Here is a 21,893-nt window from a genome sequence, read left to right on the forward strand (position 1 = left end):
TCCAGTGACGACGCGTGCCCTATCTGGAAGGGTGTGCGGCCCTTCTTTAATGTTGTTTTTACATGTACCACTTATATTAAAATATATGAGATCTTTTATTAATAATAACTATATTATATAAGGCAACAATATATTCGCAATATTATATTAACAATTCATTAACAAAATAACATATTAAACAAATTAAATTAATAATTTATATACAAGTTTAATATTATATCAATATGGAAGAAACAAAACTTTTCACATAATTCTCGTAACATCAAACCAAATTTTTTCAAACAAAAGAGTTTGTACTTAGAAACATACATGTTTATCCAGTGATCAAACAAAATCAAACCCACTTGCAACGTACAAATGTGCGCACAAGTACTCCGCACAGTAAGAACAGAAATTCGTGGGTGCTACTGTTAAAAGGGGAGAGACGAAATGTGATAGAAATGTATGCTGAGATGAGCTGCAAACTTCAGCCGCTCACGCAACCACTTTGGCAAATCATCATGTTGGATTCGTATGCATGCAGTTGATATTCGAATACAACAAAAATTTACTCTCATACAATTCCCACTATATAAATCTCTATCTCTGATATTACGAATGGGAGCACACGCACATTATTTTGTTCATATGCAACGTATGAATGTGCTGCCAACTTCTTTGCACACAAAGGGGAGAGACGAAATAAAATAGAAATGTTCTGTGATTTGAGCTGCAAATATATGTAGAGCACAACTAACAAGTATAGCAGCTAACAGAAGCAAATTGATTGAGTTTTCATAGACAATTATATTTAATTGTTTTTGCTAAAACTTTAAAAAAATATATTTATATGGAAATGTAATAAATAATAATAATTCTTGATGTGAAGATACTTAATAAATTTATATACCAATGTTATTTGACATTTTGCAAATTATGTTAGGGTGTTCACCGCACACCTCCGCACCTTAGAGCAATCGTCACTGGGAAGATCATATCAGTTTTATTAACTAATAAGCAATTCAATCAAACTAGACTTATTGAAAATCTTAAGAGAATTTCTTTATCGTAAAATTATCTTCTTTTTCATCACTCTTTTATTAAGATACATAAAATAAATATAAAAGATGTGAATTCAAGCTTATGTGGTCCGAATATCATATAAACATTTGAAGAGACTAACACTAAATCTGCTCTACTGAAGCGCAAAATGACTTGCATAACATATACTACTTTATTTTTAAAATTGATAAACGAGTGCTAAGTTTACACTCTTTCTGAGCATGGCTATAAATATAAAAAGAACTGTTTACTTCTCAACATTATGTAGTTAGCTACGCAGAGCACAGCTGTTGCTTTATTATAGACTAAAAAAATAAATTTTTATTTAATTTTATTAAATACGCAAACAATCAAAATGAGTGTAACTTATATTTTGCTATACTTGCTGATCGGCGTGTTATCGGTAGCATTTTATTTCGTACGAAAAACATTTAACTATTGGAAAGATCGTGGTATTCCATATGATGAGCCTCATCCCATATATGGCAGCTTCCGTGGGTTTCGTAAAGACCGCGTTATGCAAGATATTCATTTCGCTTTATATAAGAAATTCAAAGGCGTTGCACCATTCGTTGGCATATTTTTCTTTCAGCGGCCTACTGCTTTCATATTAGATAGGCAATTGGCAAAAAATATTCTAATCAAGGATTTCCCAGTATTTGCAGATCGTGGTGTTTACCATAATGAACGTGATGATCCATTAACTGGACATTTGTTTGCTTTAGATGGCGTAAAGTGGAAACAGCTGAGACAGAAACTATCACCCACTTTTACTTCTGGAAAAATGAAATTTATGTTTCCTACAGTAGTAAAGGTAGCGGAACAATTTGTTCACGTCCTGAATGATTTGTTGAAAGAAGGCAACAACTTTGACGTGAAAGAGTTATCAGCACGTTTTACTACCGATGTGATTGGCACTTGTGCATTTGGAATAGAATGCAATAGCTTAAAAGATCCAAATGCAGAATTTCGCACAATGGGTCGAAAGGCTTTCTATTTAACTAGACACAATGGCCCAGTAATGGCACTTATACAAAGTCACCCAAAATGGGCAAGGAAATTGGGTATGCGTATAGTACATCAAGATATTCACAATTTCTTCATGCGTATTGTGCACGAGACTGTAGAGTTGCGTGAGAGCCAAAATATAAAACGCAATGACTTCATGGACTTACTTATTGAATTGAAGAAGACTAAGTCTATTAAATTAGACAATGGAGAAGAACTCACTGGGCTTACTGTGAATGAAGTGGCAGCACAAGCGTTTGTATTTTTCTTGGCCGGTTTCGAAACTTCATCAACAGCAATGAGTTATACATTGTACGAACTAGCAAAGAATCAGGTAGTGCAGGATAAGTTAAGAAAAGAAGTAAATGAGGTGCTTGCAAAACATAATCAAGAATTTACTTATGAATGCATGAAGGAAATGCATTACTTGGATCAAGTTTTGTTTGGTAAGATCTTTTATGATTCAAACATTATATTATTTAATGTATATATTTTAAAAATAAATTTTAGAAATTTTACGTCTTTATACTATTGTTCCACATCTTATGAGGCAACCAACTAGAGATTATGTTGTACCTGGACATCCTAAACTGGTTATCGAAAAGGGTACATTTGTCATGATACCATCATCAGCATATCATCACGATCCGGAAGTATATCCAGAACCTGCTAAATTTGATCCTGATCGCTTTTCTCCAGAAAAAGTACAAGACCGAGACAATATTAATTGGTTACCGTTCGGTGATGGACCTCGTAATTGCATTGGTTTGAGATTTGGTAAAATGCAGGCACGTATCGGTTTAGCTTTATTGATGAAGAATTTCAAGTTCTCCGTTTGTGAAGAAACACAAATTCCAATAGTGTTTGATGTGAAATCATTTGTTTTAAGTGCCAAGGATGGCATTCATCTACGCGTAGAAAAAATATAAAATTTAAGTTTGTTTAATACTAATAATAATAAATACATATTCTAAAAGTGAAAGCAAATAAATCGGTGTATACATTTTTGTTATAAAGACTTTTTTCAATATTAATTTATTTGTCAATTTGCCGGTTCTTTAGTAAGTATTATCAGTGTTTTTAGTTCCTTAAAATAAATTTGATTAAAAATATGAAAGTCACTCAGTAAACTAAGTAGGAGACTTGCTGTTGGAGTGTTAAATATAAGTACACATTTTTAAGATAACGATTTGTGATATATCTGCAATTGGTAACTTAGTACCTTTTAAATTTAACAAACAAAATAAACTCTCAATCAATTCTCTCAAAGCCTCTAACGCACAAAAATGAGTACAAGTAACATAAACGGTATCACATTTCAATTAAGATAGTCATATAAGTTTTATAAATTTAAATGAGACCATTTGGTCTTTATTAATAAAATGAGAGAAGTTTAGGGAAGCAAACTAGACAGATATATAGCGTTTCTCAATTTAATACAAATAAGATATTTGAAAAGTAAGTACCGTGTTGGAAAGAAAAGTAATCTACAGACTGCCAAGACCATGAGCATTACTTAAAGTAAAATTTTTCGAAAACCTATATCGTGAAAAAGACTATTTCTAAACTGTGTTGGGTTTACATTGAAAGTATGGAATTCAACAAAATATATTCAATGCAGCATAAGTAATGGAAGTAATTTTATAAGATTTGTTTGGATCTGAGAACCTAAATAACTTTAATGCACAAACAATTAAAGCATTATTTGTATTAAGATAGAATAGAGTTGTATATTTTTACCCAAATTCTGTTAATGAGATGAGAATTTGAGAATTGAAACTATAAATTAAATTAATTTTTTTGTATGTGTGACTCAATCAAAATATTTAATTATGTTAGTAGTTAAGCCGGCATTGCTTTTAAGTCTTAACTTTTTCATACTAGTTTAAAAAAATTCAGTCCATGATAATTCTGCAAAGGATTCATTTGTAAAAAAATAAGTTAATATTGATGCAAATTTACAGATTAAAATTATAATAAATTTCATGAACCTATAACTTCCTCTATCGTAAAAAGCAGTGGCGTCGCTAGGCGTCAGCGATATAGGCGATGCATATTAAAAACAAAAACCCAACACACTAAGGTAATATAAAAATTTAAGTCGAATATTACTTATAGTTTTAATCTATTTGTTTTAGGTTAATAATATTTATATTTGTTTTAGGTAATATATTAATACGACAATATACAGTATATACACAATCTGAAGTAATATCATGCCTGTCGATTTCGAGCTATGTACTTAATCCTAAGAAAGGGAAATTTTATAGCGGATCAGCTGAATTTTTCGCAAATGCCACACTACTGTTAGAAGGACACATCTGTGTGTGTGAAGAAACTTTCTTCTTCAGCTTCAAAAAAAACCACTTATTATAAATATTTGTACTTTTTGATATACAACTATTTGTAAGATATAACTGCAAACATTGTATAAATTTCTCAAAGGTCACACTAATCTGTAATTACATTCCAGTCATAAAAGTTAAAAACTTTTCAGATTTTTTTTACATTATGTGTGCTTTATCTTTAATATAAAATAAAAAAATACTGAAATGGGAATTAAATGTCTATTTAGGAAACTAAATGTCTATTTAGGAAACTAAATGTAGAGTTTAAAAGCATGACAACTCATATTAGAGATAAATCTGATCTAAATCTGTGATATTAAAGCATTTTTTATTGCTATGTAATAAAAAATATCAGTTCCAAATTACTCATGCTAGAATACATATAGTAATTGCGAATAAGTCTACATAAGTTATTTTTATTCTGAAATATCATTCTAAACTGTTAGTTAGTACGTATAATAAAAATCATAATCACAAAGAAACTTTTATATACTTTATGATATTGAGTCCGAAGCTAAATACACAAAAAAAATTTTGTTCTGATAATTAAACGCAGAGTCACACCCTATACTGTTGTTTCACTTTCGTGCACACTGCATAACTCCTGGTAGTAATAATTTATCTGTTCCAACTAACAAACTGATTTCATTAGACAACTTAGTAAAGATATATCTTGAGGTTTGGGTATATACTGTTGTGATCATTTTCAGCGTATAGATCTATTCAATTCATGAACATATTATTTCCCCAAATCTCTATTGCGATCGCGCGTTTAGATTATTTCTAATAAGAGTAAAATAATGCAATATATAAACATATTCCACCATAATAATGAGGCTCATTTTTAGTGTGCAAATAATCTGGAAACCAATCCATTTTATATAACATAACATAATGCCTCTAACAGTACATACGAGTTAACTACCATATTGACGGTAACGGTTAATACGAGTTAACAGTTTGAATATACGTAATCTAATGGATATAAGGAAGATGATATCAGCTTTCTTTACTGGTGAGCAATTCAATTAGACTAGACGTACTAGAAGTCAAATAGAATTTTTTGATCGTGTTTTTTTTTAATACTCTTTTAATAAGATAAATGAGATCAAAAATAAAAACGTGAAATGAACTTTTGTTATCATTTTAACGTAAACTCAAACTTATGTGGTAAGAATATAAACAGAATGACTTGCATTATAAATACTTTTTCATTTTTGTTAAAATGATAAACAAATGCTGATTTTTTCTTTCCCAGCATGGCTATAAATATAAAAAGAACTGTTTACTTCTCAACATTATGTAGTTAGCTACGCAGAGCACAGCTGTTGCTTTATTATAGACTAAAAAAATAATAAATTTTTATTTAATATTATTAAATACGCACACAATCAAAATGAGTGTAACTTATATTTTGCTATACTTGCTGATCGGCGTGTTATCGGTAGCATTTTATTTTGTACGAAGAAAATTTAATTATTGGAAAGATCGTGGTATACCATACGATGAGCCTCATCCCATATATGGCAGCTTCCGTAATTTTCGCAAAAATTGTATTATACAGGACGTACATTTCGCTTTATATAAGAAATTCAAAGGCGTTGCACCATTCGTTGGCATATTCTTCTTTCAGCGGCCTACTGCTTATATATTAGATAGGCAATTGGCAAAAAATATTCTAATCAAGGATTTTCCAGTATTTGCAGATCGTGGTGGTTTCTATAATGAACGTGATGATCCATTAAGTGCACATTTATTTGCTTTAGATGGCGTAAAATGGAAACACCTGAGACAGAAACTATCACCCACATTTACTTCTGGAAAAATGAAATTCATGTTTCCTACAGTAGTAAAGGTAGCGGAACAATTTGTTCACGTCCTGAATGATTTGTTGAAAGATGGCAACAACTTTGACGTGAAAGAGTTATCAGCACGTTTTACTACCGATGTGATTGGCACTTGTGCATTTGGAATTGAATGCAATAGCTTAAAAGATCCAAATGCAGAATTTCGTACAATGGGTCGAAATGCTTTGTCTTTAACTAGGCACAGTGCTCCGATTATGGCACTTATACAAAGTCACCCAAAATGGGCAAGGAAATTGGGTATGCGTAAAGTACATCAAGATATTCACAATTTCTTCATGCGTATTGTGCACGAGACTGTAGAGTTGCGTGAGAGCCAAAATATAAAACGCAATGACTTCATGGACTTACTTATTGAATTGAAGAAGACTAAGTCTATTAAATTAGACAATGGAGAAGAACTCACTGGGCTTACTGTGAATGAAGTGGCAGCACAAGCGTTTGTATTTTTCTTGGCCGGTTTCGAAACTTCATCAACAGCAATGAGTTATACATTGTACGAACTAGCAAAGAATCAGGTAGTGCAGGATAAGTTAAGAAAAGAAGTAAATGAGGTGCTTGCAAAACATAATCAAGAATTTACTTATGAATGCATGAAGGAAATGCATTACTTGGATCAAGTTTTGTTTGGTAAGATCTTTTATGATTCAAACATTATATTATTTAATGTATATATTTTAAAAATAAATTTTAGAAATTTTACGTCTTTATACTATTGTTCCACATCTTATGAGGCAACCAACTAGAGATTATGTTGTACCTGGACATCCTAAACTGGTTATCGAAAAGGGTACGTTTGTCATGATACCATCATCAGCATATCATCACGATCCGCAAGTATACCCAGAACCTGCTAAATTTGATCCTGATCGCTTTTCTCCAGAAAAAGTGCAAGACCGAGACAACATTAATTGGTTACCGTTCGGTGATGGACCTCGTAATTGCATTGGTTTGAGATTTGGTAAAATGCAGGCACGTATCGGTTTAGCTTTATTGATGAAGAATTTCAAATTCTCCGTTTGTGAAGAAACACAAATTCCAATAGTGTTTGATGTGACATCATTTGTTTTAAGTGCCAAGGATGGCATTCATCTACGCGTAGAAAAAATATAAAATTTAAATTTTTTTAATACAAGAGATTAAGATAAAAGGACCAGAAAAAGCTTTGTTTTAGATTAAATAAACCTCTATTTGTTAATAGATAAAAACACAAATTTGATAAAAAAAATAAAAGTCACCCAGCGAACTATGTAGGAGACTTGCTGTTGGACTATTATATATAAATATATCTGCGATAACGATTTGTGATATCTCTGCAATTAGTAACAGTAATAATTCTGAAGTCTAATAAAACAAGCAATCTCTTAAAACCTTTCACACAAAAAAATTAGTACTAAGATTGGAGAGGAAACCGATATCCCATTTGATATAAGATAGTCGTATAAATTCTATTAATTAAAATGAGAGCATTTGGTCTTTATTGAACAATATTTGTAATTATTATTATTATTATTAGTTATTATTAGTCTTCATTAAATACAAATGAGGTGTTAAAATATTGAGCATCGGTAAGAAATGTAATGTAGAGTTTGCTAAGACTAAAAGTATTACTTATAGTAAAAATTTTCAAAAAGGCAGATCGTATTAATACTATTTCTGAAGGCAATGTAAATATATCAACATTATGGAAAGTTTTCATGTTTAATCATTAGTTAAAGTGTATTTATTTTACAATAGAAGGTATGGAATTCAACTAAAAAAATTCAAATCAGCATTTTAGTAATGAAAGTAATCACACGTTTAGTTAGATATGTTTGGCGCTGATTCCGCAGAGGACTTACTTTGATGGACTAACAAGAAAAGCATTAGCGTTCTCTATGATAGTATAGATAGTATATACTATTATATTTTATCAAAAATTTTACAGTTGCACCCACTGATTTACTTATTTTAATTAATTATCTCAATAAATACCAATAATTTCATCAGTAGTTATGTCGGATAATCATTGCTAAAAAACTTAAATACTGGCTTATAATAATTCCAAAATGGATTTATCATATAACTATTTAAATAATCTTACAAATATGATAACTTAATTATTAAGTTTAAAATTATACTTTTTATAATAATAGAGACTATTATTATAGTTATTATATAACTTTTTAATAATAAGAGATGTATATTTTTTTTTGTGTTTGTGGTGATAAGGTGGAATGCTTTATGCACCGTCAGACCGACCGTCATCGAAATGGTGTGACCGACTCCCTAACATTAATATGTTTGATAAGGACTAAAATTTTCCCTCTTTGGCGATAATTATTTCCCGTCGGAACCGCTTTCGCATTACTTCGAGAGGGTCTCTTTTATGTTGGCATTTCAAGCCATGCTTTGTGATTTTTGATCTGCATTTAGACCTCAATTTTTTCGTCACATTATATTGATAGCTGCACAATTTATTAGATTAATTTTTGATTCTCCCTTCTAGGTATAATTTCTTCACTTTGAGGTCTTGACTCACATATGACTATCGTTCGCCAGCTTTCAGGGTTCGTGATCGTGTTTTAAAGCAATTAATAATATATGGTTAATATCAGACCTGAAATTATTAGACTTGATATCAAATAATAAAACATTTTGTAAGTCATTGTTTAGTGTGCTGCGTATTCTGATTGTGTTTATTAGAATGATTATGAATAAAAAATATAGATTAAAAAACAAAATAATCTTGCACATTAAAATGGGGTGTCATATTAAAGAGCTAAGTCATCTAAGATATTTTTTAAGTCAGCAAAACTCTCTGAGTTCTATAGAGTATATAAATAGTCAAATATTTAAGTGAGAATTTTCATTCACAAGTTGTTGGTGTGTATGAATAACAATAAAATAATTAATAAACAAATGCGAATTTAATAATAAGAAGAAATATTAATAATCTTTTAGAATATATTCAGTTTGAGAACTTAACAAAATTATTTAAATTTTTATTAAATTAATCACTTTGAAGTTACGCACATGCTAAATTAGGGGAAAAACAGTTCAAGTACACAAATAATTGATAACAAAGTTAAGTGGGTATCAAATTATCGATTTTTTCTCTTATCGTACTCAGTCATAACAAATTTCGACGTGTCGAAAATATATGAGAACTAGAGAGCTAAAATATATAAAGAAATATATTTAGAGAACTTGTTCAGTTTTGTAGAAAATATCATGCGAACAATTTAAAATATTGATGTTAGCAGGAAAGAATTCAAGAGTTGTGAAATAAAAATGGAACTGACAGCTGTACTTTTATATATACTACTTGGGTTAGTTACGATTGGTTTCTACTTTTACCGAAAGAATTTAAATTATTGGAAAGATCGTGGAATACCATGTGCTGAGGCTCATCCCATTTATGGCAGCGTGCGTGGCATTATAAAAACTCGTATCATTCAAGATATATTCGGCGAGCTTTATACGAAGTATAAAAATGTTGGACCATTCGTTGGCATACATTTTTTCCAACGACCTGCAGCATTCGTGGTAGATCCTATGCTAGCAAAGCGCATACTCATAAAAGATTTTTCTAATTTCCCTGAACGCGGTACTTACCACAACGAAGAAGACGATCCATTGACTGGCCACTTATTTGCTTTGGATGGTGCAAAATGGAAGCCATTGAGACAAAAATTATCGCCTACCTTTACTTCAGGAAAAATGAAATTTATGTTTCCTACTGTTGTGAATGTGGGAGAACAATTTATTGACGTACTTGGTGAAATGGTGAAAAGTGAACACAACTTTGATGTCAGAGAGCTTTGTGCGCGATTCACCACAGATGTAATAGGAACTTGTGCATTTGGTATAGAATGCAACAGCCTTAAGGATCCAAATGCAGAGTTCCGTTGTTGGGGTCGTAAAGCATTAACTCTTAACAGACATGGAGCTTTTATAAGTGGCTTAATTGAAAGTTTTCCGAAATTAGCACGAAAACTACGTATGAAAATAATACACAACGAAATTAATGACTTCTTCATGCGAATTGTACACGAAACCGTTGAGCTGCGTGAAAGGAAAAACATAAAACGTAATGATTTTATGGATTTATTAGTAGAATTGAAAAAAACGAAGACGATTAAATTGGAAAATGGTGAGGTGCTTACAGGCCTAACAATGAATGAGGTAGCTGCTCAAGCATTTGTTTTTTTTCTCGCCGGCTTTGAAACTTCTTCCTCTACTATGAGCTTTGCTTTGTATGAGTTGGCACAGCATGAAGAAATACAAAATAAAATGAGAGAGGAAGTCACAGAGGTCCTTGCAAAACATAACAATCAATTAAGTTATGAATGTATAAAAGAATTAACTTATGTAGATCAAGTAATAAGTGGTGAGTTTCAAAATAGTTTGTAGATAAATATAAATGGTGTGATTCTTAGTTTTCTTCTTTTCTAGAAACTTTGCGTCATTACACAATTGTGCCTTTCTTGCAACGTCAGGCTGAAAATGAATATATCGTACCAGATAATCCAAAATTTATTATTGAGAAAGGTGGTCTTGTAATTATACCATCGTCATCTTTTCATCATGATCCCGAATTATATCCAGAACCAAATAAATTTAACCCGGATCGTTTCTCCCCAGATATGGTAAGCGAACGCGACAGTATTAATTGGTTGGCTTTTGGAGAAGGCCCACGTAACTGCATTGGTTTGCGGTTCGGTAAAATGCAAGCGCGCATAGGTCTTGCTTTACTTATTAAAAATTTTAAGTTTTCTATATGCGAAGATACAAAAATTCCTATAGTTTATGAAGCAGAATCATTCCTTTTATGTCCAAAAGGTGGTATTAATTTGCGCATCGAAAAAATTTAATTGGATAAATTATTAATTAATTGGAATAAATTATTTGTGTTTTGTAAAATATTAAGAGAATTGTCTCTTATAAAGGGGTTGATGCAATAGGTTTTTAAGAGAAAGCGATATATGTAATAAATTCTTTTGATAAAAATATATTTTTTTTAATAAAAAGATGTGTACATTTTTGTATTTTAAACGTAGATTGAGTTAGTAGCATCAAAAGTATTACATATTTCTAATGCTATGTTTTATAAACATGTGAAAATATTGTTAGAAAATATTATTGTGAAAATAGACATGTTGTAATATATATCCATTTCCATTGGATCTATGCAACTAGTTGCATATCTAATAAAATATTTTGCCTATTAAATCAAAATTAAATGAGTTTCTTGAGGTAGTAAATTTGTAGTAATGAGTGACGCCAGATTGTTCGTAACCTTTTTCCATCATCATTATTATTTTATGAAATTACGTATCTAACTAAAAAGATATAAATGCATTTTTTTAAAAAAAACTTCTTTATATTCCTTTTAAAATTTAAATTAAAATAAAAACTATTTAAAAACTATTCTTACAGTAGCTATAAACTATTAAAAATGAACAATTTGGACTGCTTTGGATATTCACAGATCTTGTTTATTGTTATATCATATAATAAAATTTAAATTGATATATTATATGTTCATTTGCTCTAATTTTATTAATTAAAATAATTTTATTAATAAGTTATAAGGTCATCGCTTAAGTTATTTCTTTTCTCAAAAATTTTGATAAAATTCATGCAATTTATATTAATTGTAAATTATATTAAATGAGAGCAAAATATAGCGGAGAAAAAAAATTGCAACTTTAAAATTTAATAATAAATTTAGTATAGTACATTAAATACTAACAGTCATTATACAGTTAGAACTACTAACTTTTAATTAATTTAAAGCAAAAAAAAACCGACTGAATCGATTATTTAACGCATCTGTGTACGAATTGCTTTGAATAAGTAGCTTTGCTAGAAATGTATCTAGAAACATTTTTCTGCTCAGTTAGTGAGTATCAACCGTCGTGCACACAAGTAAAAATGTCTGGTTTCACTATATTTCTCTGCATTTTAGTCGGCATAGTAACGATTGTTTATATTTGGCTAAAAAGACAACTCAGCTACTGGCAGAAATTAGGTATACCTTGCGAAGAGCCAAGTCTATTTACTGGAAATTTTATTGGATTACGTACGAAATATTCCCTTACTGAACTTTTTGTGAATTACTATAACAAATTCAAGGGAAGTGGACCATTTGCTGGATTTTATTGGTTTCAGAATCCTGTCTTGATTATTTTAGATACTCAACTCATTAAAAATATACTTATAAAGGATTTTAATAAATTTACGGATCGAGGATTTTATTCAAATGAAAAAGTTGACCCACTTACAGGTCAATTATTTCTTTTGGATGGACAAAAATGGCGCAGTATGCGGAATAAATTGTCTCCTACATTTACGTCGGGCAAAATGAAATTTATGTTTCCCACCATCATCAAAGTAGGCGAGGATTTCCTAAATGTTTTAAATGAATTGGTAGATCAAAATGCCAAAGTCGACATAAAAGAACTATTAGCGCGTTTTACTATTGATATTATTGGAACCTGTGCCTTTGGTCTTAACATTAGCAGTCTAAGAGATCCAAATACGGAATTTCTTGTAATGGGGCAAAGGGGATTAGTCGAAACTAGATATGGGTTCTTTGGTACTGCACTGACAAGTACTTTTCCTGATTTAGCACGCAAACTTCACGTAAAGCAGACACCAGCCGATATTGAAACATTTTTTTTACGTATATTCCGTGAAACGGTTGAGTACAGAGAAAAGAATAATATCAGACGCAATGATTTCATGGACTTGTTAATTGATCTAAAAAATAATAAATCACTTTTATCTGAGGATGGTGAAACGTTGACAAATTTAACAGTAGAACAGTTAGCAGCACAAGCATTTAGTTTTTTCAGTGCTGGTTTCGAAAGCTCCTCTATATCCATGAGTTTTGCACTTTATGCTTTAGCAACACATGAAGATATACAAGATAAAGTGAGAAAAGAGATTGAAACAGTTTTTATAGCGCATGGACATGAGTTCATATACGATTGTTTGATGGATATGAAGTACTTGGGGCAAGTTATATTAGGTAAGATCATTTCTTAGAATTTAAAAATACGTGAAGATAATTTAACAAAAAATTTTTGTCACAGAAACTCTACGACTCTATACCGTAGTTCCAGTTATAAATCGGAAATGCTTGGAAGATTATGTGGTTGAAGATAATAGCAAATATGTTATTAAAAAAGGCACGTCTATTTTTATACCAACTGCTGGTATACATCTTGATGAAAAATATTATCCTAATCCCAATGTCTTTAATCCGGATAATTTCTCATCTGAAAGAGTAAACACACGTGATCATGGAGAGTTTCTTGCGTTTGGAGAGGGACCACGTAACTGCATTGGTTTCCGTTTTGGTCTTATGCAAATCAAAATTGGATTGGCTCTAATTCTTAAGAATTACAAAGTTAGAGTGTGTAGTGAGACGCAAGTACCTTTGAAATTTGATAAGAAAGCGTTTTTCACAAAGGCCGAAGGCAGCATAATACTTAAGTTCGAAAGGATTTAAACTTAATGTTTTAAAAATAATAGCCAACTCTTTTCTTCTTCTTTTTGAAATAAATAATAATATTATTTCTAATAAATTGCACAAATATTATAATATTTATTTAATTATTAATTTAATTTTATTAAAAAATTTAATGATTAATAATTACCAAGTTTAACTTGTATTCATTAATGTGGGAAGTCTAATTTTCCTTTTCAGTTTCAGTTTAAATATTTTAAAGTAATTTTAAACCAGAAAAAAAATTATTTCTATTATTATTTTATTCTTATAGAGACAGAATTCCAGCATTTACACGCTTTATTGAATTTTAATTTTACTTTCGAAGTGGGCGCAGCTTTCTAATTGTTCGGTTCACTACTGAACTGGCGTTGACGTTGGCTGTGATGATCTAATAAAAGACAATATCCACTTCAAATCTATTTTACATATATATCTTGTGCGGTATGTATAAGCGAAACTTTTGAATTGTTTACAATTATCGTTTAATTGAAAAAAATATATATATCACAAAAATTTTTCATCTTACGTCCTAATTTTTGGTCACTGTTTCATGTCAGTACGTATTATAAACATAAAATGGTGATTTTTTTAAATTTCATATCTATCTGCATAATGAGTACTGCAATACAAAGTTAGTTCATTTATAAGACTTTTACTTTTGAGTAATTGAGACAACAGGAATAGGAACACAGGAATATAGACAACATTCGACTGACTAATACTGGAGCTGTATAGTGATCACACAGTAAATAACTACAAAATGTATGAAAAGATTGACAGTACCCAGTATAAGAAATCTTATGTATTCTGGGTACCTCAACACTCCTGTACTAGAGTGAAATTTAATGCCAGCTGAACCAGATACTCTCATCTGATATTAAAATATATCGAAATAGGATTTTTGTATTTTATAACGGAAGGATTTATGTATTTCATAAGAAGGTATGTTATATGTATCTATTATATGGTATACTTGGATCATTTGTAAAACAAAGAAAGAATCTGTTTAAAATTTTTTACTAAAATCGGTATGAATATAGATATAAAATTACTTTGGTTATACAACAAACTTTTACTAACTATAAGTTTTGAACCATCGTTTCTCAATAGAGGTATAATTTAATTGTTAACTAAAAAGACGCACAGTGTGCCAAAACAGAAATTAATCGATCAAAATTCTATATTTTCTCTACCGGTAGTGATATTGAAATTCAATTTTCCGAAAACTTTGAGTTTGAGATGGCCTTTCTTTTGAATTGTGCCCAATCGTGTAATTGGGCACCTTCGTTGTGCAATACCTTTGTTGTTTTGCAACCGATTTGCTTGAAATTTAAAACATAAAAAATAAAAAATATATTATGACTGATTACATTCGTTGTTGAAATAAATGAAATAAATGTTGAAATAAAAGAGGTTTAAGTGCACAGGCTATTAGCAGGAAAAATTTTTTCAAACAACTCGGATACCTTTTTTGGGTATCGTAGATAGAATTGACAAAGGCCATAAAAAAGTCAGCCGCTTTTTGTGCAATTTCACCTATAAAATTTTATTGATAATTAAAATTGAAATTTTTTTGAAACACACAATGAATAACAATATCCTAAGCTTTAAAAAAGTTTTTGAGGTAACTAATAAAATGTAAAAATGGACCATTTTTGATCCTAACTTTGGAAGGGCGTACCAAAAACTGGTTAAGAAGCACTGTTTCAAACTAATTGCATTCATCCTAACTTTATTTTTTATTTATTTTTATTTTATTTTATTTTATTTTATAAGCATAATAGCAATAGTATGCATATTATAGAGCATAGAGCTATAACAACAGGGCCTTAAGCTACTAAATTTACATTATACATCGATTGTAACTTATAAAAATAATGTTATAAAAATAATAAAGAATTGTTATACTTGATCGTATATTTTAATCATTTTAAAAAAATTAATTGTTTTCCCTGTGGATTTCAATATTGAGATATTAGCTATGTTATTGTGTCTATGATGGGAGAAGTGAGGACAAGTGATAAAGATATAAGCAATTGACGTAGTAGGGTCTGTGTTACAAAACTGACTTCTGGATGAGAGAGAATTATCAAAAAGATGTTTGTATCTAAAGTAACTATGTCTGAGTTCCTGAGTTGCAGGCGAATAAATATAGAGAGCTCCGTGAGGATATTTAACTGCATCTTTGGCGGCACATCTTCGTTTCCGTCATTCCAAATTTATTTCATGTTTTCACAACAATTTGAAGGTTTATCAAAAATTGATATACATAATGTACTAACGATTTTCATCAATATTTCATTACTGCAATATTTGCTATATTAAAAAGAATGACAAGTCTAAGATTTGATTGTACTGTATTGATTATCTAAAAATAATTACAATTGTACAAATCAAAATAAACTTAATTGCGATGTAAACACTGTATTGTAGTCTCAAGAAGTTAGTTAATTCATTAGGGTCGTTCTAACTTATCATTAATACTATTGCAATCACAGTAAACAAATGCAATTAAATAATAAAAAATGTTAATAAACGTAGTAAAGCACACTTTTTTCATACACAACTTTTTTTCATGTGTATTCGCAAATTGTATTTACTTACATTCATTCATTAATGACGTCACGTGGTAATATCAACTCCATTTATTTATTTTTTTTTTTACTTTAAAACGCAATAAAGCAAAACAATAACAAAATAAATAACAAATACAAATTAAACCAAATACAGTCAAACCTCTTTATAACGAAGTCGTTGGTACATGTGAAAAACTTTGTTATAGAGAGGTCTTCGCTTTAAAGAGGTCTTCGCTATAGAGCGGTTTGACTGTAGTAATGAAATGAAATCGAAAATGAAGTAACAGCTGGAGAACCAAACTAAGAGAATGAGCACAAAAAATGCTTAAATGAAAACAAAATAGAAAATAAATGAAAGAGAAAGCGCTATCGAGAGTAGATGGCGTAATATATTTGTTTACATTTTCCATTTTTTTTTGCGCGTTCACACGAGTTAGGAATTTTAAGAACTAAACTCACAGTTTTCTCGCTTCACGGATTTGTTATTATTTATAGTATATATAATAAAATATCAATATATAAAGCAGGTTTCTTAACATATTAGCATATATGCTTTTAAATATACTTTTCATACACATATATCAATGAAGTGGTTTCAAATAAATACATAAACATTCTATAAATAAGACAAATAGTTTTAAAAATTTATTTTAAATTAAATATATAATAATATTTAATTAAATAATAAGAAAATAATATATATGTTACATTTTTCATTTTTATGTTTTATAAAATGAACTTGTTTTTTTAATTATCGATAAGAATATTTTATTTCGTAACCTCTAGTGACTTCTAGTGTATAATTAAACAATTCTTACGGCCCCGAACAGTATAATCAGTTTTGGTTATCATCCAAATTAATTACAAAGAACCACATATCTTAACATTTCAATTAAGTGTTCATTTAAAATTTTCATTTTGGAGTCTAGTTGGATAAAAATATATTATATAAAAATAATTTATTAAAAAGAAGCAATAAATATAGGAGTAAGTACGTTCCGATAAAGGGTATAGTGCAATAGAAAATTAAACAAAATATCTTATTGTCCAGAATTTGTTTTCTTCAACATTTCGAAACAGATATAGACTAACTATATATTATGGTTACTATATTCGAGTTGACGTCAATTAGCAATCTATTTTGTTGATGGACCAGTTAATGTTTTACTTGATTTAAATAGGCTTAAATTTTTAGTTGCTGTGCTAATTTGATTGTGTCTCTTTAATGTACCTATTTGTATCCTTTTACCTTTCTAGATGTTATATCAAAGTTATCGATACTACTATACTACTAAATATATTAATATTAAAATGTCAAATTTTAAGTACCACCATCTTTCACAATGACGTTAATTTCTGTGATCACCGTAATGGGAAACATTTTATTTCTACTGAGATAAACTTGTTGTTCCTGGCATAATGCTTGAAATCTATAATAAAACCGATGAAATTATATATCTGTAGATCTGATGATATGCAGCTTTAGCTAAAAAACTTTCACGAGGAATCGTCGAATAATGTGTTAAATAGCAAAACGATACCAATACGAGTTAAAGTTTATCGTAATACCAATTGAAAACAGTAATTTTCTTCAATAACCACTGTCATTTACCTACAATGACAAAGAGAAAAACAAATGTTGACTCTAGGAAATTATTTTTTCTTTTATTTCCTTCGTCCAAAAACTAAATCTAAATCTATTGCACAGTGTCAAAATTCTAAGATTGAGATGAATAAGATTTTTTCAAACCAATAATTATGGAGGGTGACCAAGTGCTCCAGTATCAATGCTGAAATAAACAAAAGCAAATACAGTTAATAGAAGTATTTAGCTGTTATCATTATTTTCTTAAAGCATCAATCCATAAACTTTCTTTACTTTTTATTTTTCTTTTCTTTCTTTTATTCGTATACTTGATTGGATATCGGCGATATGTTTTTGCATCTAAAATGTAAAACCCATTTTGTAATAATAGTTGGAATATAGGTGAACACTATAGTTCACTTTTTTTTGGTCATCTGATTTATAAATTTGTTCACTGATAGTCCCTAGGGACTGTATTATATTTATATGCAAACAGTTTTGTTAATAAATATTTTACAGAAATAAACATATGTGTTTTTTCGTTTTTATTCTGGTATCGGGCCAAAGTTTGGAGTGCTTTTGAATCCTCAAGAATTATGTTTCTTATGGTCAAATTGTATGAACCTTTGATAACCAAAAATTTCAATGTTTCCTTCTTAAAAAATAATGTATCGATTGAAAAGTATCTATGAGTCAACCATTCTTTCAGTTATTACATCAGGTAATTTCTCCAGATATTTCGATGAGCGTCTTCAGCTCTGAATACCATCTCGTCTTATGTTAATAAGACTGTATACTAAGTTACAGAAGATTTATCTGTTTTGTTTACTTTTAGCTCAATTCGGTGGTCAACATATACTATAAAATATATATTTGTTCCACGTAAATTAGCATATCATTCAAAAGACTTTTTAAAAAAATGTTATCTATCGTATTTAGACAGTTTTGTATATTTTGGTTTAATGTAATTACCTATTGAAAAACGTATAATTGGACTGATAAGATTTTTAAAATAATTTCATTTATGCGTTTTTTTGCGAAATAATTTTGGACTTTTTTCTCCACTTACTAGCACATCTGGCAGTTTTTAACGTCAATAGTTTAAATTGATAAGAAATTTTAATGAATATTAGAATTTCAAAGGAAAAAATAACACAGATAAATATAATTTAGCGTTTTTGCTATAATTTCCAGTGACTTTGCTAAAACAAGCAAGTACACTGCTTAACAGGTATTTCGGCGTTGTTTAGATATTTGATATCAATTATGTTTTTCTATATATAAAAATGCTAGTCACCGAAAGTCACTCACATCATCAAATATTTTTATTATAAAAATTAGGCAAAAGTCGTCGACGAGTTAGTTTATTCATGTTGTTTGCTGAGTAGAGACGATTCGCAATGTCGGTGTGCTCAGTATTGATTTATGGCTTAATTGGCTTAATTCTCTACTGTCTTCATTTGATGAAGAAGCGTCTGAATTACTGGCAGTCGCGGGGTATTGCTTGTGAAGAACCGCATTTCATTTTCGGAAATTTGCATGGAATACGCAAAACACGATCCTTCAACGATGTTTGGACACATTATTATCAAAAATTCAAAGGCACTGGACCATTTGCTGGATTTTATTGGTTCCAAAAACCAGCAGTATTTGTTCTAGATACAACACTTGCTAAAAATATACTCATTAAAGATTTTGCAAAATTCACAGATAGAGGATTTTACTCAAATGAAAAAGATGATCCGCTTACCGGTCAACTGTTTCTCTTGGATGGACATAAGTGGCGCAGAATGCGTAATAAATTATCGCCAACTTTTACCTCGGGTAAAATGAAGTTTATGTTTCCAACAGTAGTCAAAGTTGGTGAGGAATTTATAAATGTCTTTGGTGGTATGGTAAATAAAAGTGCTGTTATTGAGGTTAAGGAGTTACTTGCTCGTTTTACAATGGATGTAATTGGTACTTGTGCATTTGGCATTGATTGTTGTAGTTTACGTGATCCAAAGGCAGAAATATATATAATGGGTAAAAGAAGTTTGACTGATACCCGACATGGTAGTATAGGGATTGCTTTTGTCTCGAGTTTTCCGGAATTGGCACAAAAACTAGGCATGAAACAAACCCCCACACACATTGAGGAATTTTTCATGCGGATTGTACGCGAAACAGTTGACCATCGTGAGAGAAATAATATTCGACGAAACGATTTCATGGACATGTTGATTGATATGAAGAATAACAAGTTACTAAAATCAGAAGATGGAGAACATATGTCGAACTTAACTATAGAAGAGCTTACTGCACAAGCTTTTGTATTCTTCGCAGCAGGTTTTGAAACGTCTTCAACAACAATGGGATTTGCTTTGTTCGAACTTGCACAAAATCAGGATATTCAAGAAAAACTAAGAACTGAAGTTAGAAATGTTTTTTCAAAGTATAACGACCAATTTAGTTATGAATGCATGAAAGATATGCATTACCTTGATCAGGTTATATCAGGTAAGTTGTTGCCATAAGAAAAATGATTTCTATAATAGTTAAAATCTTTTTAATTGCCATAGAAACCCTACGTTTGTATACAGTGTTACCAGTATTGAATCGCAAAAGCTTGGAAGATTATGTAGTGCCTGATAATCCGAAATATGTTATTAAGAAAGGCACTCCTATACTCATACCAGCCGGAGCTATACATCGCGATGAAAAATATTATCCAAATCCAAATCAGTTCAATCCAGATAATTTTTCACCTGATAAAGTAAAAGAGCGTGACACAGTAGAGTGGCTACCTTTTGGTGATGGTCCACGTAACTGTATTGGAATGCGTTTTGGTCAAATGCAGTCCCGTATTGGTCTTGCTTATTTGTTAAGAGACTTTAGATTTTCTGTGTGCAAGGAGACTATCATACCGATGAAATACGACAAGAAATCTTTCCTGATTAGTTCCGAGGGAGGCATTTATCTAAAAGTAGAGAAGATATAAGATGTTTAAATGTTAAATGCTAGTTTATCTATCAAAGTATTTAAAATTTTAAATTGTTGATATATTTTGTTTCAATGGAAATATGGGTATTATATTTTATTTAAGTATTAGTTGGTAGAAGGAAAGGTGTATTTATTTTCTTCAAAGTTCTCTCCGTAGCAAAAAATATTGACCAAAGTAATTATTTTAATATTAGGAACTATGTATATATGATATATGAAGATCTGTTCAAATGAAAATTAAAAACCACTTGCGGTTTATATGAAACTTAATACATTTAATTATACTCACATATTCATAAAAAATTATTGCACTGTTTCGATAATTTCTAAATAATTTGTACAAAATTTATGAATAAAATTTTTCATTATTTGTTTTTAGTAAATGAAGAAAACCAAGATAGTGTCTGATTTGAAATTATATTTATTTTAAAAAAATACTTATGATAATATAAAGTGATAATTACGAGTTTTGCTCATTCAATTGAGATAGTTACACTGTTATGGAAGTATGGTAGAATATGTTAGTGGTTTAGGAATTTAAAATTTATAAAGAATTTATCTCAAAGAGATATTAAATGTGTCGTTTGTTTTGGCATTAGTTCGTCTTTTATCTCTTCTTAATTAGTGGTGGATGTTATTGGCGACACATACGATTATAAAAAAAAGACCCATGTTAGACTCATGGAAAAGATTTCTCTATATTTTAAGTTGCAGGTATGATCGTTTAAGCTATACATACGTCTGTGAACTAAATAATTTATATATAAATATTTATTTGAGTTTAATAAAGTAATTTATTAATTAAATATTACTTAATCTGGTTATTTGGCTTATCTAGGTTTAATAATAATAAAAGTGTACACCCATTTATTGGTCTTATAAACTCCACAAAAATCTGATAACTAAGAACATGATCAGAACATGTGGTTTATTTTGTGTGCTGACGATGATAACGACTTACTTTTATAAGAGTATCATAAGTAAATA

General features: G+C 29.9%; 5 protein-coding genes across 5 annotated transcripts; all 5 read left to right on the plus strand.

Moving 5' to 3' along the window:
- The first annotated feature begins 1,322 nt into the window (after positions 1 to 1,322).
- On the plus strand, positions 1,323 to 3,040 carry LOC119681487 (cytochrome P450 6a2-like). The gene is made up of 2 exons (XM_038094697.1): positions 1,323 to 2,495; positions 2,560 to 3,040. The coding sequence occupies exons 1-2, from the start codon at positions 1,397 to 1,399 to the stop codon at positions 2,976 to 2,978; spliced, it is 1,518 nt and encodes a 505-aa protein (XP_037950625.1). The 5' UTR covers positions 1,323 to 1,396; the 3' UTR covers positions 2,979 to 3,040.
- A 2,674-nt stretch (positions 3,041 to 5,714) lies between these two features.
- Positions 5,715 to 7,573, plus strand: LOC119680201 (cytochrome P450 6a2-like). The gene is made up of 2 exons (XM_038092899.1): positions 5,715 to 6,892; positions 6,957 to 7,573. Exons 1-2 carry the CDS (start codon positions 5,794 to 5,796, stop codon positions 7,373 to 7,375), a joined length of 1,518 nt encoding a protein of 505 aa, XP_037948827.1. The 5' UTR covers positions 5,715 to 5,793; the 3' UTR covers positions 7,376 to 7,573.
- A 1,900-nt stretch (positions 7,574 to 9,473) lies between these two features.
- LOC119684057 (probable cytochrome P450 6a18) lies at positions 9,474 to 11,220 on the plus strand. Its single transcript, XM_038098004.1, has 2 exons — positions 9,474 to 10,634; positions 10,700 to 11,220. The coding sequence occupies exons 1-2, from the start codon at positions 9,536 to 9,538 to the stop codon at positions 11,116 to 11,118; spliced, it is 1,518 nt and encodes a 505-aa protein (XP_037953932.1). The 5' UTR covers positions 9,474 to 9,535; the 3' UTR covers positions 11,119 to 11,220.
- Positions 11,221 to 12,144: 924 nt separating this feature from the next.
- On the plus strand, positions 12,145 to 13,837 carry LOC119685285 (cytochrome P450 6a9-like). The gene is made up of 2 exons (XM_038099528.1): positions 12,145 to 13,280; positions 13,345 to 13,837. Exons 1-2 carry the CDS (start codon positions 12,182 to 12,184, stop codon positions 13,761 to 13,763), a joined length of 1,518 nt encoding a protein of 505 aa, XP_037955456.1. The 5' UTR covers positions 12,145 to 12,181; the 3' UTR covers positions 13,764 to 13,837.
- A 5,487-nt stretch (positions 13,838 to 19,324) lies between these two features.
- LOC119683847 (probable cytochrome P450 6a21) lies at positions 19,325 to 20,983 on the plus strand. Its single transcript, XM_038097713.1, has 2 exons — positions 19,325 to 20,423; positions 20,486 to 20,983. The coding sequence occupies exons 1-2, from the start codon at positions 19,325 to 19,327 to the stop codon at positions 20,902 to 20,904; spliced, it is 1,518 nt and encodes a 505-aa protein (XP_037953641.1). The 3' UTR covers positions 20,905 to 20,983.
- The last annotated feature ends 910 nt before the right edge of the window (positions 20,984 to 21,893 follow it).

The sequence above is a fragment of the Teleopsis dalmanni genome, chromosome 2 (genome assembly GCF_002237135.1).
Source record: "Teleopsis dalmanni isolate 2A chromosome 2, ASM223713v2, whole genome shotgun sequence".
Taxonomy (NCBI): Eukaryota; Metazoa; Arthropoda; class Insecta; order Diptera; family Diopsidae; genus Teleopsis; species Teleopsis dalmanni.

What these genes read in the sequence shown, in the direction of transcription:
- LOC119681487 (XM_038094697.1), top strand. Translation starts at nt 1,397, where the DNA reads ATGAGTGTAACTTATATTTTGCTATACTTGCTGATCGGCGTGTTATCG. An exon ending in CTTGGATCAAGTTTTGTTTG is followed by an intron (nt 2,496 to 2,559) that starts GTAAGATCTTTT and finishes AATAAATTTTAG; the next exon opens with AAATTTTACGTCTTTATACT.
- LOC119680201 (XM_038092899.1), top strand. Translation starts at nt 5,794, where the DNA reads ATGAGTGTAACTTATATTTTGCTATACTTGCTGATCGGCGTGTTATCG. An exon ending in CTTGGATCAAGTTTTGTTTG is followed by an intron (nt 6,893 to 6,956) that starts GTAAGATCTTTT and finishes AATAAATTTTAG; the next exon opens with AAATTTTACGTCTTTATACT.
- LOC119684057 (XM_038098004.1), top strand. Translation starts at nt 9,536, where the DNA reads ATGGAACTGACAGCTGTACTTTTATATATACTACTTGGGTTAGTTACG. An exon ending in TGTAGATCAAGTAATAAGTG is followed by an intron (nt 10,635 to 10,699) that starts GTGAGTTTCAAA and finishes CTTCTTTTCTAG; the next exon opens with AAACTTTGCGTCATTACACA.
- LOC119685285 (XM_038099528.1), top strand. Translation starts at nt 12,182, where the DNA reads ATGTCTGGTTTCACTATATTTCTCTGCATTTTAGTCGGCATAGTAACG. An exon ending in CTTGGGGCAAGTTATATTAG is followed by an intron (nt 13,281 to 13,344) that starts GTAAGATCATTT and finishes TTTTTGTCACAG; the next exon opens with AAACTCTACGACTCTATACC.
- LOC119683847 (XM_038097713.1), top strand. Translation starts at nt 19,325, where the DNA reads ATGTCGGTGTGCTCAGTATTGATTTATGGCTTAATTGGCTTAATTCTC. An exon ending in CCTTGATCAGGTTATATCAG is followed by an intron (nt 20,424 to 20,485) that starts GTAAGTTGTTGC and finishes TAATTGCCATAG; the next exon opens with AAACCCTACGTTTGTATACA.